Here is an 18,435-nt window from a genome sequence, read left to right as displayed (position 1 = left end):
CAGTTGTATTTGTTAAGCTTAATGACGAGTTCTCAGCCTTTTTGTGGCCCTTTTACGGAGTCTGTGACCCGTGCTTCGGTAGGAATGGGACGGAACAAACGCGACCAGCCCATGGCAGACTTCCCTGGGCGCAGCCTTTATTCTCACTTGGCTGCCTGGCTGGCTGATCGGTGCGGCTGAATGTATCCCGCCTGGAGAAAGACAGAACAAGACAGGCTGCCAGGAAATTTACAGGCCTTTCAGTAATACGATATCAAAAGGCAATGGTCACTCGTATGGTTAACTTCTCTAAAATTAGAATCTACCTCATCTCATCTCTCATCTTGTCTACCCCTTAGTCTACTTTTGACCGTTGGACATCACAGAAGATTTGACAACCACTTTTCCCCAGCCTCATTGCTTTTTCTGATGTTTCTTCTTCTTCTTCTTCTTCTCCTGCCATTTTTTAAATGGATTCAGCTTCTTCATTTTAGGGCCCAAGGTCCTGAAATTTGGTATGGAGGTACAGTGGGCAAATACCCCTAGGCGTTTTTTAAATTATTGTGATACAGGCTTTTAGAATGGTTTTATTTGAGTTTTTTGGCTGTGTTATAGCAAATGTATTACCTGTCCGTTAGTGTGCCTTGTTTACCACGTTTGGGCATGAGTCATCACAATGGAATGCAGGGCATCAACCAATAGGCATGCAGCTTTCCTCTATTCTTCTTGCTGATTGGCTGTTGGGATTTAACTTGATTAACACCTGCACAGAGCATTTCCACCTGCACAGAGCATTTCTTGCTGATTGGCTGTTGGGATTTAACTTGATTAACACCTGCACAGAGCATTTCCATACTCACAGTATGTCTGTATTCAAGTGTTTTTTTCAAGCTTTCCTGCTCCAGCATTGGAATGCGGGGCATGGACGTTTTTTTTTATTTTGAAAATCAACAGTTTGCATTATGCAATTAAAAATCCTAACCAATAAAGTAGGGAATAGCTATCCAACTGTTGTTTTAGTTGTATTTTACTTCATATTATAGTTATATCAATGTAAATCATTGTTTTCCCTTGTGTTTCTCATTCTTTCCCTGCCATGTCGTAAAATGTGGTGAACCCATCGCTGTATTTGCTCCAAAGCAAATATTGGCCTTTCTAGTTGCACTTCTTTCTTCGTGCCTCCCTGGACTGGACTGCCTTCCATGCAAGATACGTGATACTTTTGGCTAGGCCCGATGGCATACGGCTATGGTGTATTATTATCGCGGTTTCCGCAAATGCTTTTTGATCGTCTGACTCTAAGATGCATTTGGCTGAAAGAGGAGCTTTCTCCTTCCGCAGCTGCGCATAATGGTCAGGTTTTGTTCTCTTTCCTTTCATTTCCTGTTGAACAAATGAATCATTAGGAATAAAAGGCGGAATGGAGAGTTCGGAGGAACCGACATCATTCGCAAGGACAAACGCCTTTACGGGTTATTTTGGATCAAAATTAGTTCAGCTATATAAGTAGTCTGATGACTCAGATCTATTTTTAACGCCCATTCATCCTGGTAACAGCATGCTGGCTGAATCGACTATTTCATATGTCTTTGTTGCTTTAAGTGGTTAGACACCCCCTCTCTTCAATGCCATCTATATTTTTATTACCTTTTATTTTGTTGATTTTTAAAATTTTTATTTATGGGCCTTAAATGATGGAAGCGTATATGCCTCAATAGGCCACATGTGTACTGCTTTTGAAAATGTCGCCCAAACGTTTGTTGTGAAATCTGAATACTAGTAGTTCAGAGGCGACTTGTGAGACAAAGATCTGGCTTTTGTGGCTGCAACGGAAGCATTAGTGATTAATCCTGTGGGCGAGACGGAAGAGAACACCTGCTTATGCAAATGAAGGGATGAAAGGTCCGGTTTATCAACTGTCTGCCCGCTCATCTGTGACACGATCTATTCAGACGTCTGTCACCTTTTGTGTGTGTTGTGTTGTCTCTAATGTATGGCTTCGGTTGTATGACTTCGGCAGTCAAAGCAAATACAGTACACAGTGGTTATCATCGGCAACACTGAACAAAATTAAACAAAAATTATACAAGACATGTAACAGAAACGGGAACGTCTGTTAAACAGAAACCGATGTGGACAAATGAATAAATGGTAAAATGAAACCAATTGCAAGGTGGACAAATGAATAACTTTACAACGACCAGACAGACATCCTTGGTCGTCGTACATTTCGATTTGGCCAGGCCAAGAGTTGCAGCGAGAAATCATAATCATTGCGTTAACATTTATCTTCCATCTATTGTCACTTGTTGGAGCATCCTTCATGCTTTGTTTTTCCATCCGTGCGCAGTCGGCCCTGGCCGGAGGCACCACGCTCGTGGCGGGGTTCGTGATGCAGGACAAAGACGAGTCGCTAGAGGACGCCTTTGAGCGGTGGAAGGCCCAGGGGAACGAAAAGGTAAGCAGACAAGAACTGTAATTGGCATAGTATTATATATTTTCTGGCAAGGCAAAATTTTATCATCTCCAATTAGAGGTAAAGCGAGGAATCCTTTGAAAAATCACGCAATCAAAAGCCCCTTGCATAATCTGGAGATCAGTGTATCACAGCTAGGAAAGTCATATCGCATTTGCGCATCTGACAAGGCCCCACGTTAGTGTCGGAGACAGAAATAGAGAATAGACTGAAACATCCATGACTTAGTGAAAGCAAGGTGAAAGGTGTTTGACATCAGCTTTGTTCATTTTACAGTCCTGCTGCGGGTTCACTCTACACGCCTGCGTGACGTCATGGGATGACACCACTTCCGGGGAGCTGAAGAACCTGGTCAACAAAGGTACGTACTTCCGGTCTAGACCTACTTTCAAGATAAACTAACCAAACGATATACATGTATTTAAATACTCAAGAGATTGAAGGGGAACAGTAGGTGTATCCAGTATTTTTATCACCAAGAAAATAGCAGTTTTGACGAGAATCATCTTATCTTCAGGTGTGACATCCTTTAAGACGTCGATGGCGGCTGAGACGCGGCTGACGGACGCGCAGCTGCTTCAGCTGTTCGGCAGGTGCAAGGAGCTGGGCGCTCTGCCGGTGGTGCACGCAGAGAACGGGGACATCATCAGGGAGGTACGGAGCACGGAGTTCTCACGAGATTCTCACAGAGTTCTCACGAGAGTCTGACGAGCGTATAGTGCTAGTCAATTAGAGATTTGAAAGTTGACGAAATTCAGCTATTCCCATGACTAAATAATGCGTTACAAACATCTGAATTTACCATTCAGTGGGCAAGTGAAATGTTATAGTATCCTTTTAAAAAGATGTCTTGGATCGATTGTGGCGCTTCTTACACGGCGGATTTAAAGTCTGGAAGTGAAAAGTAATGATAAGTTTGTCATAACGGACGAAAGTTAGATTTTTTTAAACATCAAAGTAAATCGAACTTTCCACCAATCCTTCAGCCTGCCTAGAAATGAATGACTCATTACATTATAAACACGTGACTGTAAGCACGGTAATGCCAGTATAAACCGTTGTAATCCCGGTTGTTGTGTGCGTTAGATGGAGCGGAGGTTGGCGGAGCAGGGTGTGACCGGGCCCGAGGGCTGCGTGCTCAGCCGCCCGGAGGAAGCCGAGACCGAGGCCGTGTTCAGGGCCATCAGCCTTGCCCATGCCGTCAACGTACCCTTGTACATTCAGCCAATCACAGGCCGACCCGCTGCCGACGTCATCGCCACGGCCAGGAAAAGCGGTAAGTAGTTGGCGTAGGTGGTGGTCGGATCTACTGAAGGATGTACTGTAAGCCATCGGTTCGGTCCTGTGTGGGGAAATAGTCACTCTCAAAGCAACCTAATCAGTTAAAGAACCCAATTTTTTAATCAGTTATTCGCACACCTGCAGTTACCAAAATACAGAATAGTGTTTTGCCATGAGGCGCTTATTGGGGGTAGCGAGAACTGTATATTTGGGCCCATGGGTAAATGCACGTTCGAATCCATCTGTACAGAAGATACGTTAGAGACTCGTATATTTTGGTCCGTCCAAGAAAGTGATTTTAACTTTAGTGGTTGGGGTTGCGTGTAGGCGTTAAGACGGGGATCCCGTTTTGCAGGAGAAGAGCCTTGAGCACCTAGCACACCTAGATGTGGGTATGGGTGGCTAGCCGCATCCCAGTTTCAGCTAGAAGAGGAATAGCGTATGTATGTTTGACCACATCAGAGTATGAGGCATTAACATTTCTTTTCCAGGAAAGCTTGTGTACGGAGAGGTGACGTCAGCTAGCGTGGCCCTGGACGGGACGCACTGCTGGGACCCGGACTGGAGACACGCCGCCGGCTACGTCACAGAGCCGCCTCTGCGGGCTGACGCCAACACACCGGCACACCTCACCAACCTGCTCGCCAAGTAAGCATGGTTGTTTGTCGGTTTGTGCGTGCGTACTTACGTGACCGAGCGTATTGACGCCAACACTTCTGTACACTTCGCCAAATGAAATGCTGGCCAAGTAAACCCTTTTTGTTAGTGTGTTGGTTTGTTTCTTTGTGATTATCACCGACCAACACTCCGGCCAACGTCATCAATATGCCGGCCAAGAAAGCTCCTTTGATACCTTTACCAAGAAAATGTGTGAGTGTGTGTGTGTGTGTGTGTGTGTGTGTGTGTGTGTGTGTGTGTGTGTGTGTGTGTGTGTGTGTGTGTGTGCAGCACGCGTACAACTCAGAAGTTGTAGATGGACTCGGAGACTGTGGTTGGACCTTTACTAAGTCGTGCATCCTGCTTTCAGCATGGTAAAGTCTTCATCAACACCACTAACATTCCCCATACACACACACACTGCAGCCCACTAGTAGACGTTGATGTCCCCGTCGCCTGTTACCGTAGATGTACACCACAAGCACGTGAAAACATGCATAACCCGTGGTTGTCCCGTTTATCCCACTAGCGGGGACCTGCAATGTTTAGCCAGCGCGGACCGCAGCTACACCTCGGATCAGAAGGCGGGCGCGAGTAAAACGTGAGCAGTGTGTGCTGCATGATGGGGGCTTGGCTTGCTCATCCCTTGTTAGAGTTGTGCGGTGTGTTCTCATTATCCGCTAGACGAGGTGGTGTAGTACATTCTCAAATACTACAAAGGCCATACCGACTCATGTCATGGTTCTTAGACGTTTTTAACTAAAATTTAGCACTTGAAGCTTCCTGAAACTATGTTGATCACCTAGTATATTTCATCTTCTATTGAAATCCTTGAACCGGCAAGTTAGATTGGTGTGGCCTTATCACAATGCTCCTCTTGTCTCTTATCAAATCACAGCTTCCCTCTCCCTTCCTCTAACATTTAGTGGAAATCACATCTGTAGCCTAGACATCGTAGTCTCCAAGCAGATCTCTGGGTGGCAAAGTCGTAGCCAATCGGCAAGACAGTGTCCAATTGGCAAAACACTATCCATTGGCGGCCCATATTGATTGATTTGGTCGGCTGTCAGAAAATGCTACATAGAACAAGGTCAGAATCGTCCCAATCAACCTCTGCTTGGGGGGGTACACAATTTAGTCTAACGACATCTCGGCGATAAAACGCACACTTGGAGCTAAAACGTTTTACACGTCTCCTGTGTTCTCCTTCCGTGCAGCGGTGATCTTCAAGTGTGCGGAAGTAGCGACGCGACCCTGAACGCCGAGCAGAAGGCGCTGGGGAAAGACGACTTCAGGAAAATCCCGCGCGGGGTCAACGGGGTAGAGGACAGAATGGCGGTCCTCTGGGAGACCGCGGTGCACGCTGGGAAGATGGACGAGAACCAGTTCGTGGCCGCGACCAGCAGTAACGCCGCCAAGGTGCTCAACATGTACCCCAAGAAGGTGAGGCTACTTCTTAGAGCTCGAGGATGCTGACCCTTTTCCAGTCAGATATTCGTTGTGTGTGCTTCAGTGTGAACATGGATGTATGGTGCGTGTGTTCCAGGGCCGAATTGACGTCGGTTCAGACGGAGATCTCGTGGTGTGGGATCCGGCTGCCACGAGAACGATTTCCGCCAAGACACACCACCAGGCTGTGGACTTCAATATATTTGAGGTAAGAAGAAATTATACTTCCTACTCACTGCAAATTTGACCGCCTTTTACCGAAAGATAGTTCCAGAAAAGTTATTTTTATTCACATTTACCTGTTTGTGATGTCTATCAGCTAAGGAAAAATGTGATGATAACTTTGATAAACTCTATCTACGATGGTAGGAAGAAAAAAGGGGAATCATTCACAATCACAATGATTAGTAAATGTTACTTACATTACACAGTCAGTTACGTTCTTACTCGATCACATACTCAATGTAAATGGATTATATTCCAGTTTGAGTGTGGTTTGTGATGAAAAATCATTGAATTTTATAAATGCTGACTTACCCTTATTAGGGCATGGTGTGCCATGGCGTCGCCCTGTCGGTTGTACTTGGCGGGAAAGTCGTCATAGAGGAGGGCCGACTTCTGGCCGCGGCGGGGGCGGGAAAATTCGTCCCCAGGTAACCACTCCTTCTGTCAAAGTTTTCCCTCTCTTTCTTTGTTACTCTTATACTTACCTCCTTCGCTCATATTGTACCCAGTGTCTGGGTTTTAGTTTTCCTCAGTATCTTCTACAAGAAAACCTAAGGGCAAACAGCAACGTTAGTATCGTTACATGTGATTTTTCCACTTTGACTCCTTTTCCCTCATTCACGAACATCATCTTTGTGTTATAAAGAAGGTTTCACCACATCGCGTTTTGCCATGTTAAAAAAGTGTTGCCTTATGTTGTTTATCTGAATAAAAGTAATGAGATTTAAATACAAATCAAAATTCCCAGGGAGCCGTTTGGAAGCTACACACACGGCCGCATCGCCACCAGAGACCGGCTACAGAAGCCCGACAAGGTGACCCGGGACCCGTACACCGGGCCTGTCTCGGAGCCCGTACAAATGGTAGGACTTCCTCTTGTTACCTCCGTGAAAACGGAGGTATTGTTTTGGTTGTGTTCGCCTGTGTGTTCCGGTGTGTGTGATGTTAGACGGTGGGTCTAAGGTGTCTGTATCGTCTATATCGCCTGCTGTGCCGGTTGAATGAAGGTTGATGGAGTCGGGCAAACCTGTCATGATTCTTACCTTATTTCTAACGTATTTGTCCCGTTTTCCCTGCAGACGGACGGTTTCGGTAGGCAGGAGTCAGCCCGTGCGTCACGTGACCTGCACCAGTCCAGCTTCAGCCTATCAGAGATGGCACCGGAGCTGCCGGAGGTGGAGGAGGTCAAATCACCGCGCAGCCGCCCCAGCACGCGGGTCATCAACCCCCCTGGCGGCCGGTCCACGTCCCTGTGGTAGAGTAATTAGGCATAACCTCTTTGGTTGGAGGAACAAACGTGCAGCTCAACATTTCAACTCATCTGCAAGCAGACGTGCATCTCCGGCCTGTTTCTGTGCGTCTTTACGTCGTTTGGTTTTGGTTTGGTTTTAGTCATCTCCATTAGTGATACAATATCCACTATTATCCCAGAAATTCAGCAAAATAATACAATGAAAATATAGCAACTGAAATACAAACAAAATAAATGATTAAGGCAAGATGTCTGTTAAAAATAAATCTAATTACATTCAAGACTAACAAACAAAACATAAAAATGCCGCAAAATGACGTTCAGGAGCAAGTCGAGGTCACACATATTCTTGAAGATACCTAAGATCAACATAATCGTGCTCGTGTAAAAGTTTTCCCAGTGTATCGTATTTGTCTCCATCGGGTAGAAATTTCCAAGAGGATAGAAATTTCTTGTCCTGGGGCGGGCTGCGCTCTTTGTAGCTTTTATGTATACTTAATAAAGTGCCTAACCGTGTGGCTTAGCTAAGCTTACCAAAGTCGTACTGGCTACCTCCGAAGAGAAGTCCCGGTCACATACATCACACGACGCTCGTACAATGTTTTTCTCTCGACCATACCGCGGTACGTCGTAGGTTTGGGGAAGAAGTTTTTTCAACTCTACGTGCGTCGTATGTGACCAGGGCTTAACAGAGAATCCTGGACCAATATAACACAGTAAGATAACATAAAAGTACATTCCCATGCTCATTAGCTTATATCTGTGGTCTTTCCTGTAATCAGAGGATGCAAGAAATATTCTACGCCTTACGAGAGAAAAGACAGTTACAGTTTTAGTGCCGGTTTTAATACTCCTGCTGTGGTGGCCTTTTTGCACAACTGTAATGGCTATTGGGTGAGGTCTTTCCACCAGAGGGCGACCGTTGAGTGACCAAATTTGAATTTATGTGATTTTTTCTTTTATCATTGGAATATAATGAAATGGTTAAAATACATGAATAATTTAAAAGACAACACACACAAAAAGTAAAAACTTAGGTCGCAGTCTCTAATGGAAAAGGGTGTTAGTAGCTTTGCGATAATATCCTGTATATGTTTGTGTTGTCACATATATGACATGTATGAAAATATTATGATACATTATTGTAGTCATTGGTCTGTGATTAGAATCGAACGCTAAAACGTGTTCGTCGTTGAAGTCGTGAATTTTAAAGTCTCTCATCTGGTCGGTGATACATGTTATGTACGCAGCAATATTAGTTAGATGATAATATACGAGATGCAATGGAAATAAACACGGGGAGTGTAAGGAAAGGTACATTACATTTCCATGTGTGTGTGCGTGTGTGTGGATGTGTGTGTGGGGAAATGTCCGCGTTCGAAACTGAGCTGGTTTGGTCCAAGGCTAATGTATACTGCGAACCAAACCACCTGTTCGCGTACTTGTATGGTAGTCTTTGTAGGGAACCTTCCTGTAGATTTGCAAAGAACACCGTGGCAACGTAACACAATATATACAAACCACTCAACAGTGGTGTAACATCCTTTTACACACGTTAACAAAAGGGACTAAAAAGTGAAGTGCAGTGCACCCCCCCCCACACACACACACACACACACACCTTGAAAGCATTCTTATGTATCAAGTCATAATCGTTAATGCGCTTTAGATGATACTCGAGAAAAAACGCTCCGGTATCTTTTGATTCGGGCGTCGCACGGAAACCTTGTCACGGCGCTTTGTGCGGATTGTTTATGGGAAGTATTACCCGAGCCTCGCGGGGCCGATAACTCCGCGGCACAGCCATAAATATCTACAGCTGATCACGTCACCGTCAAGGCAGGGTTCAGGTGCAGGTTAGGGCCATCGAGGTGACAGGTTCGGGTGTTCAATGTGTGAGGTCACACTTTGGTCGTACCTCTGTAGTCTGATATCTTTCGTCTATCTATATCTAGGCATAACACCGAAACAAAGTCGACAAATGTGCCTAGTCCCTTAGCCGGATCCATGTGCAAGATGTAGTCAGATCGTGCATGTTAGTTTGATATCTGTCCTACAAAGATCTACACTGGGTGTTACGTTATTGTGATTAGTTGACATGTTTGCTTCTCATGTCCAGTAAACCACCTCACGGCGCAACACACCGGTTTCGTTCAAGTATACAAGCTACGTAAGATTTGGCTGTAAGGCCGGATCTACTCACAACGGGATGGACCCTACTCTTTTCCATAAGTTCGGTGGGTTCTTGAAAGTTTCTTTTTTCTAAGGGGATGATTAGATCTAGAAGGCTGAATGCTGATTTCCTGACTTCGGGATGACTATGACAGAATGCACCTCCAATCTTGTTAACCAAAGTCACGAATCTCCTCCCACGTTCTGACCGCTGTGTGTCATAAGTGAAAACGCCGCGATTCCTACACATACACTCCGCAAGCACACAACGCAAGCATGTTTACCTCCCCAAACTATCTCTCCTTACACCAATCGCCGCGCCACTCAGAAATCACCTGGCAGATCAAACAGCCTTGTCAGGTTTATGGTGATGGATGGACGGACCTTCCCGTGCTACTCAGAGGCCGCGCGGCTCTAGGCAAGGCAACCGGCCCTCCCCACTCATACACTCACCCGCGGCCAGCACGGACAGGATAGGTGTGCGGTCACACACTTTTTACCATTTTTGTAGCAGGATTTTCAGTGAGGTTTTGATATAACGGACAAGGATCTACAGTAACTTTTCCACCAACACAGGACAGCCGACGTTTGTACGACGCATCCACGACCAAGTCATAAACCTGTCGCACGACGCCCGTGGTTTCTCACAAGTGGAAAGCGCATTAGCTGTTTGGATAGCCGTCTGTAAAACAGGTGGCCCTCGAACGGATCTGACTTTGCCGTGCCAACGACACTGTCATTGGGAGACGCTCCACATAACGTCGACTTGAACAAACTGCTAACGAAGAAACGAGGTGAGTGTCTTGTAGACAGTCTTAGGTCTATATTACAGCGTCGTAAAGACGCAGCACACCTGTAGTGTTTAGGACATGTGTACAGGTCGCGTTTGTATCGGATGAGGAAATGACCACAGTTTTAACGACGGGTCCTCGTCGTTGTGTGGAACTACGGAACAAATATCTTTGATTAGGCGTCATTAATTTGTATCGTGCCCGACAGGATAAGCACCCGGGATTGTGTTGTACTGGTGAGTTTAGTCTATGCTAAATACTAGACCTTTTTATCGACGTTGTTGTAAACTATACTCTGGATTTAGGTCATACTAAGGTCCTATTCACCCAAAGGAAACAGCGGAGTTCTTTGAAAACTAGCACAGAGAACAGCTTTGTTCATTTCTGTTCAGATCACTGCGGAGGATGAGTGTTTTCTTGTTCAGATACAATACAACGTTTAACCTTCTCCCTGCTGCCTAACCCTATAACGAACAGAGAATTGGGAGCCAAACGGCTACTCCGGTGTACTCAAGGTTAACGGTACATGCGACCAAAACTCCTGGACTATGAAGACACGTAAACCGTAGGCGTGAGTAAAAAAGGCTGGTCGATTTACTGTCAAACCCATGAGTGATAACGTTGTAACATACAGGCATTGGCCAGACATGTCGCCATGATAAAACAGTGGGAAAGTACGATAGATCCTCAAACCCGATTTTTCAAAATTCTCAAGGTTAAAACTACTTTTAGTTTTGACCTTGAGAATTTTGACAAAATGTCGTGAAAGGAAAAACGTATTTTGATATTTTGATTAATGCAATCAGAGGAGCGAACTGGAGCTAGAATAGATTTGATTCCAGGCTACTCTCAACCAAGCAGCGATGGGGGCAAAGTCATGGGCAGGACGTGAATGTGTGACAGGGGCTTTAGTTTTTGCCCGACATGTTAATCCTATGCCGAACTGCTGACGTGACAGAGGCTTGCCCTCTCGGGGCGCTTTTCCGAGTTTGTTATGGCGCGAAATCCACCTGTCTGGATTTTGTTGATTCTCGGATCAAACTCTCTACTTGTGGTGACAAATATTTGCGTTTTTACGATACAACGTTACAATGCGCAACGTCCGTCTCCCGTTCGTAACCTCCAAGCAGATGATAGGTCCTGGCCGTTATGCCCTTAGTTTGTAGTGAAGAGGAAATTACCAAAGTTTTAACGACGAGTTCCCATCGTTCTGTGGAACAAATACCTTTGATTGAGCGTCATTAAGCACACGTTGGAAGGCGAAATCGCTAGTTTTTAGAGGTCCCTCATAAGGCAGACGGTAACAGAAACGGCCAGCTAGCAGAACGTACGTCACGATTTTGCCTCTAAACATCTGCTTGTGGAGTATGTTTATGCCACTTGTGATTAGGGGGACTGGGGTCCTAGTCCTCTCGCACTGGAGGAAAGTAGAAATACGCGCGAAACAAACCGGTGCGGCACGTCTGCTTGGAGATAAGCCGGTCGCGAGCCGGTGACATGTCGGCGTTACCCCGGTGACGTCATCAGCACGTGTGCACATTCCCATCCGCGCCCTAACAACCACGTCATCTCTCCCGAGCGACGCAGACATTGTATTAATTAAGGCAATTCGTTTGAAAGTGTTCGCTATTAATGTATTTATCCATATATCATTAGAGAACATTTATTCAGAATAACCGGGAACTATTATCAGCAACCGTTCTGGATTTACGACAATTAAACAGAAATTACCTGTAGCAGGAAATAAAACATGTCCGTGTTGGGAGGGAAGCTCCATTTTCGTTCGTTATGAATATGTTAGGAATGATTGTGTTCGGATTGTGTCTCACGTAACGCAGAATTCACAAAAGTCTTGTTATCACGTTCACATGAAATATATGACCAGCAAACACCAATATCTGAGCGTGAAGCACATGTCAATAGACCTACGTTATAAATGTGGAGCCGTTTATGAGTAGGATATGCGGAGAGCAAACAACATCAGACGGCAGTCTCCACCGGGCTGCTTGGGTTGACAAAAAAATAAGTAGGTGAATAAGAAGGTGAATAATTTGCCAAAAGATGCAACCATCGTTAATGTGTACACTAGTCTGCATGAAGGACTTAACAGAATTTTTGGGACAGGACTCGGCATGGCAAGACAAGGCCTTCCGTAAATGATCTAATGCATTCGGTCAATCTCTTGTACATTTCTTTGTACCCAACCCTCAAGAGACCTTTACTAATGAAACGTCTATTTCTCCCCCAGGGCCCTGCTGGCCGGAAGGACTCTCATGACCAGCGGATAGACACACGTTCCGTTGATGAGAACCATGAGCGACAGTTGGATTTCACCATGAACGCGCAGATGTGAAGATACCAGGCAGTCAGGCCTCTCGATCTCTGAGCCACCAACAGTCACGCTAATCCGACCGCGCAAGACGGAAACCATGAACGAGACGTCCTCCGCATTGCCGCCTGTGAGCCAGGCTTACACATCCCCATTCCTCGGCGGCAATGGTTCTGCCAGCCCGGCTCCAGCGCGTCCGTGCGGCGGTCAGGCCGACCAGGAATTCGAACACGCGGACTGGACGCAGGTTTGTTAATTTGTTTGCTTGTTTCAGCCATTGTTTATTCTTGAAATATATCGGCCTGCTGGCCACTTTCCATTGAGGTCATAAGGACTGTGACATCCAAAATATTACAAGATACATGACATTTAACCAAGCAATCGGATAAATCTTTCTAAATAAATAAGTAAAGTAAGTCTCAAACTTTATTGCATGACAACTGCACAACGTACAACGTATTTCATTTGCGCTAAATATAAAAGATACTGTGAGACTAATCTACCTTACAAAGAAAACATGACCCCGCACACAGGTGGAGGGCGTGCGGATCCTGTTCATCATCGTGTACATCGTGGTGATGCTGCTGGGGATGTGCGGGAACGCGTTCGTGTGCTGGACCATCTGGCGGAACCGCCTGCTGCACAACGCCGCGCACTACTTCATCGCGAACCTGGCGGTGTCGGACCTGCTGGTGTCCGCCGTGGTGGTGCCGCTCACCCTGGTGACGCACGTCGGCGACCCCGCCCTGCTCAGCCAGCCCCTCTGCACCATCGCCAACTACATGCAGCCCGTCTGCGTCTCGGCCAGCGTCTTGACCTTGGTGGCCATCTCCTTAGAAAGGTTGAGTCCTCATGTTTATACGTATATGTGGATCTCTCATTCCTTAATTCTTCGAAAAAAATCTGATGTTCTCATTCTTTCGTTTCTTCATTGATATCATAGGTATTACCTTTCGCTTAAGGCATTCCTTTTCTTGTTACGGTTCCTTTGATTCTTCACTCCTTTGTCTGGCTTCCTTTAATTCTAGATCTTTCTTTTCTTGTCTTGTTTGTTTGGTTGATATCTATACTTCACTGCTTCACTACACGCACAATCGTGTCCGGTTCCTTGGTGTAGTGGTTATCACGTCTGCTTTACACGCAGAAGGTCACGAGTTCGAGCCTCGTAGGAACCTTTTTTAATTTTTTTTTTCATAATTGGATATTGTCCTCCTGATCCCCCTATACGGCTAGTTTTGACGGTCCTGTATTTTGTCACCTCTGCCAGATTTTACGCCATCGTCCAACCGATCCGTAACCTAGCCAACAGCCGGATCTTCCCGGTCAACCGAGTCCGGAACACCATCATCGCCGTCTGGCTGGTACCTGTGTTGGTCCTGTCTCCATGGCTTGTGCCGGCAGAGGTCAGTGTAATAGTGCTAACCATAACCATAACCTATCGCCGCTCCAACCATAATTATAACCTGATTCGACATTGGTGTGTCTTTCCGGCCATTTTGATTGTCTTTCAAGTAATACTTTGTCTTCACTGATCGCGCTTGAGACGATGACGAAAAACAACACCGACGAACAAACAAAACAGCTACGTACAGACTTTGAGGTAAGGGCCAAAGCTATACATCTGCTTGGGGATTACACTGTACACTGACACAGTGCATCATCTCCACCAGGTGAGAAAAGCGTGTTTCTACAGCGACCTGGGGCAGGTGCACCGGGCTAGGTGTCTGGACGGTTTCTATCTGGTGTTCGATCCCGACATGGCCTGGAAGTTCGCCATGGCCATACAGATCATCACGGTAAGTACATAGCGAAGTTTATTGCAAATTCGTGCCCGGGGGCTAAATTACAAACATAAGAGAACAGTGAAACAGAGTTATAAAATAACTAGAATCTATATGATAAAGGGTAGTTGTCTAAAGCTATAGGTAAGTACATATACTATCCCCTCCCCTCCACCAAATATGGACCGACATGGTTGAGGTTCTTGTCTCATCTACATGTAACCTGCTTCTAACTTGAAAACGCAGTAGTCCTAGGCAATAACTTAAAGCCATGATCCACAGTTGCATGACACAGTTGTATCACGCTGCATTACTGTACTTGCCGAAAAAGAAGAAACAAAGGGATTTCCTTTGTACACTTGACCTGCACAAAGGTGACCAAAGCGCCAGTCCTAGTTACGGCCATTGGGAGAGTTCTCGTGGTTTATTCAGTGCATTAACACAGAGACTCGATCCCCTTCCCCTGTAGCTGCTGGTGATGCACACCGTCCCGATGCTGTTCATCGCCGTGACGTGCGGCCTGGTGCTCTGTCGGCTGATGAAGCTGCAGAAGCCGGTCACGCCCCGCGGAACGGTCACCAGGAGCGAGATCAACAGGAGGAAGGTGCGGTACTCACATCCTGTTTTCCTGGCCTCCATCAGGCCGTACTTATGGATAGTAAGATTCGGTAAAAATCGAATCAATAATAGGCCATGGGAAATTGTATTTCCGGCGCAGGCAAATGAACTCTATCGTGGCCAAACTCCCCTAGAAAATTATTGTCCATCAGCCCGCGTTGTTAGTCTAGTGGCGACAACTGGTGCATTCAGCATTGGGCCAGTCTTAGCTAAGGAAAAAATCATGCATTTGGTCTGTGGACCCAATCACATCCCTTTTACACATTCCTTAAAGATGATGTTTTTCTTTCTTGCTCTCTGGTAAGAATTTTGCCGCATATTTATTTTTTTTAACAGAATAGAGGGGGTGGGTTGGAGGTGAGGATTACGCAAACCAAAACAAAGGTGAAGGTTTGCAGCACTGTTTGTCACCAGACAGGCTATAATTTCCTCGTTCTTCTCCCTTCCAACCGGTTCAGTAAAAGGAATTCCATCCTCTCCTAGTTGCCCCCAAAGTAACCCTCTTTAAGGATCCATTACACTCCTGGGTCGTTCCTCCAAGGTGCCAGTTGTTGACTCCTTTTCAAAGAAGCTCCGCCAGGTGACTAACCCGCCCTATTGTTCTCCCTGTTCCCCAGGTAACGCTGATGGTGATTGCCGTGGTGGTGGCTTTTGTTGTGGCCTGGACTCCCCTGCATATGGTCAATATCACCTACCTATTTACCCCCAGCCCAGTAATTTCGTCCTCGCGCGTAACAACTTCTTCACCGGGTACCTCATTTTGTACCTCCTGGGGTACCTCAACTCGCTCGTCAATCCTTTAATCTACATTCTTATGAGCGACCGCTTCAGGAAGGACTTCAAGGGAATCGTGAAAGCGCTGCTGCCGTGTCTGGTCTGGTGCCGAGGCTGCCAGGGGTCGTCTGGCGGGCGCGGTCGGAGTAACACGGCGGGCAGCATGACGGAGATGACCGAGGTCGGTGCCGGGTGGCAGCCACCGGACTACATGGAGCTGCGGAACGGGCGGTACGTGCCGGCAATCAGCAGGGGTGTCTTCACTCAAGCCAACCCGATCCCGGGCGCGCTCGAAACCATCGATGTCAGCGGGGATGGAAAACCGGAGTTAGCCACAAACAACGGTGTGGACAAAACAATGGGTATCACACAGTGTTCTAGACAGTACGTGCCCCAGAGCACCATAGAACACGTTAGCCATCTCGGCTCCTCGTACTCCTTCGCGGAGTACAGCACCATGACCCGGAGTAGGAGCGATTCGGACGAACTGGTCTCAGCGGAGGCCGCTGAAGTTTTCATAAACGAGGCGAACGTGGAATATTCGGAAAGCGATGTCACGTCGACCCGTTTCATGACATCAACTAGTTTGGGTACCGATGGGCCCATGAGAAAACGACTTTCTTCAGGGTTTGATGAGGTCCTGCTCCCACCCCCTCCTAAGTACCCCCTGCGTAAGTCCGGGTCTCTGGCTTCGATCCGATCTCTGATTGACAGGCTTGGGAAGCGGAACCACAGCCAGAGCGCCAGCAGCAGTGTCGGTTTGGGTCTGCTTCAGCTGGTCGAGACGGAGGACGACACAGGCACACCAGTGCCGAGCTCCGATGATGAGGGAGACATTCCGTACAACAGTGAGTTTTTCGACAACCCTGAAGAACTTCCGGTGGACAGACAATGGCCGTCTACGTCACACCAGTCTCACCAGGTGAGAGACAGGTCGGTGGAGGAGGAAGTACACAGTCGGTACCCGCCGTCGGAGCCGTCAGACTCCACCCTCGGCGCTTCCCCAGAGTTCTGCCGAAGACACGGGCGCACCGCGTCGGTGCCGAGCGACGAGGGCATCGGGCTTGGGTACGACCAGAGCAGCGACGAGGATGACTGGAACGACCTGGAGGACTTCGAAGAGAGGTTCAAGCAGTACGAGTTCGAACCAAGGCTCAAACCTGCTCTACCCAATCCCGGCTTTCTTAGATACTTCCGCACCAAGTCCACCTCCTTAACGGCGTCTGTGGACGTTTAGACTACTAGTATCTCCGACATACAGCTGTTTGCCTTATCTACTTAACGCTTGTCACAGATGTTCAGAACTGTATTGTTTTTGTGTGGTCTTCTTCATACTTAGATTGTCACAGACAGTCCCGTTTGTCTAACTGTCAGCTTCGTCTTTTTTATGTGTGTCATACTGCAGTTTAAAGCATTGTATGAATAATGTACCGTTTAAACCTGTTATACCTGCTAGACTTGTGATGCTCTGTTGCACGAAGGTTGTATTGTGATTCGCACGTAATTTTCTCTCTAATGGTGAAAAGGATGACGGCTTAACGGCCACCGTGAATAACCTAATAAAGCTTCGCGTCGATGTCCATTGTTGTCTTTGTTCGCTTTGTGGTGGTTACTATGTTATTGTTAGCAAAAACGTGGACTTGAATCATGGCAATGAAAATTATAGGTTGCGTTATCTGTGAAGAGAAATGTCCTGAATGTTCTGAATACCATGCGTTCAGCTCTGATGGTCTGAGTAATTAGTAGTACAGGAAAGTTCAAATGACGTAGCGCAACAAAGGACAGCAACATTGGGTTGAACTTAGTACGTGTTCTTAATTACACAAGTAGCAATATGTCAGCTATCACGTTACAAGAGACCTGGATGTGGTCCAACTCCATGCAGGAGCCGTGGGGTCAGGCTCCCGTCAGGCCTTTGTGACGACGTTACTAAATGACGTTACGATTCCTCTGGTCACGTGGTTCTATTAGCTATAACGTGATACATGACAACGTATTTCAGTGTAATCTCCAAGCAGATGTGTGATAAACTATTGTAATGACGTAAGTGCATTGGTGGGGTACTAGTATGTTTATCTTAATACTTTACCCTGACGTGTTCATGACGTATTCGAGTGATGTCAGAGGCGGATTACCGAGCACAAAACAGAAAACAGAGACCATGTTTCAAAGAATAGAACACAAAATTAGCATCAATGGTGCAACAGATTCCAAATATTGATATTTTCGCTAAATTCGATGGCTTCTCACCGGCGTACCATCCACTTAATGTATAGTCGCTAGGGGGCGAAGCACACGAGGAGACGAAAAGAGCGCAATTTTTCGGCATCCAAGTGATGTTCGTCAATCGGTATCCAAGTTAAACTCCTGAAACCCAACACCAGCGATTTTTCACACAAGCACACGCGCTATACTGAAATGTTTCCTTTTCAAGTGTGTGACGAGGACACTTTTGGCCACACGAAAGTCCTCAGACGAACGTCAAGACGCGTATTTGTAAAGCCATCTGACCATGGCAACCACGACTGTTCACCATAAATAGTCCTTGAAACGCCTATTCACGGAACATTGGGCAGATTGAAAAATGTACACACTGGGCATTCTGCAAACAAATCCCGCAATAGTTCCTTTTCTACAAGAATCACATTAAT

General features: G+C 46.4%; 1 protein-coding gene, 1 non-coding gene and 1 pseudogene across 3 annotated transcripts in view; all 3 read left to right on the top strand.

The window, feature by feature from the left end:
• Window positions 1–8,627, top strand: part of LOC109471173 (dihydropyrimidinase-like) — a 14,113-nt gene extending 5,486 nt beyond the window's left edge. Inside the window, exons 3-13 of one of the 2 annotated variants that reach the window (XM_019770459.1) lie at window positions 2,330–2,437; window positions 2,732–2,816; window positions 2,973–3,109; window positions 3,542–3,731; window positions 4,228–4,384; window positions 4,923–4,994; window positions 5,611–5,836; window positions 5,940–6,050; window positions 6,389–6,495; window positions 6,816–6,930; window positions 7,147–8,627. In XM_019770459.1, coding sequence (XP_019626018.1) covers window positions 2,330–2,437; window positions 2,732–2,816; window positions 2,973–3,109; window positions 3,542–3,731; window positions 4,228–4,384; window positions 4,923–4,994; window positions 5,611–5,836; window positions 5,940–6,050; window positions 6,389–6,495; window positions 6,816–6,930; window positions 7,147–7,326 — 1,488 coding nt within the window. In that variant the 3' untranslated portion in view covers window positions 7,327–8,627. The remainder of the gene's footprint in view (window positions 1–2,329; window positions 2,438–2,731; window positions 2,817–2,972; window positions 3,110–3,541; window positions 3,732–4,227; window positions 4,385–4,922; window positions 4,995–5,610; window positions 5,837–5,939; window positions 6,051–6,388; window positions 6,496–6,815; window positions 6,931–7,146) is intronic. The other variant, XM_019770460.1, reaches the window with a different exon arrangement.
• Window positions 8,628–12,650: 4,023 nt separating this feature from the next.
• On the top strand, window positions 12,651–18,375 carry LOC109471117 (annotated as a pseudogene).
• Window positions 13,714–13,786, top strand: Trnav-uac. The gene has a single exon. It is a non-coding gene; the product is annotated as a tRNA-Val (tRNA).
• Window positions 18,376–18,435: the final 60 nt, after the last annotated feature.

This window comes from Branchiostoma belcheri, unplaced genomic scaffold (genome assembly GCF_001625305.1).
Source record: "Branchiostoma belcheri isolate BF01 breed outbred unplaced genomic scaffold, Haploidv18h27 scaffold24, whole genome shotgun sequence".
NCBI classification, from domain to species: domain Eukaryota; kingdom Metazoa; phylum Chordata; class Leptocardii; order Amphioxiformes; family Branchiostomatidae; genus Branchiostoma; species Branchiostoma belcheri.
Note: the sequence above shows the minus strand (reverse complement) of the source record. Positions and strands in the feature narration are given on the sequence as shown.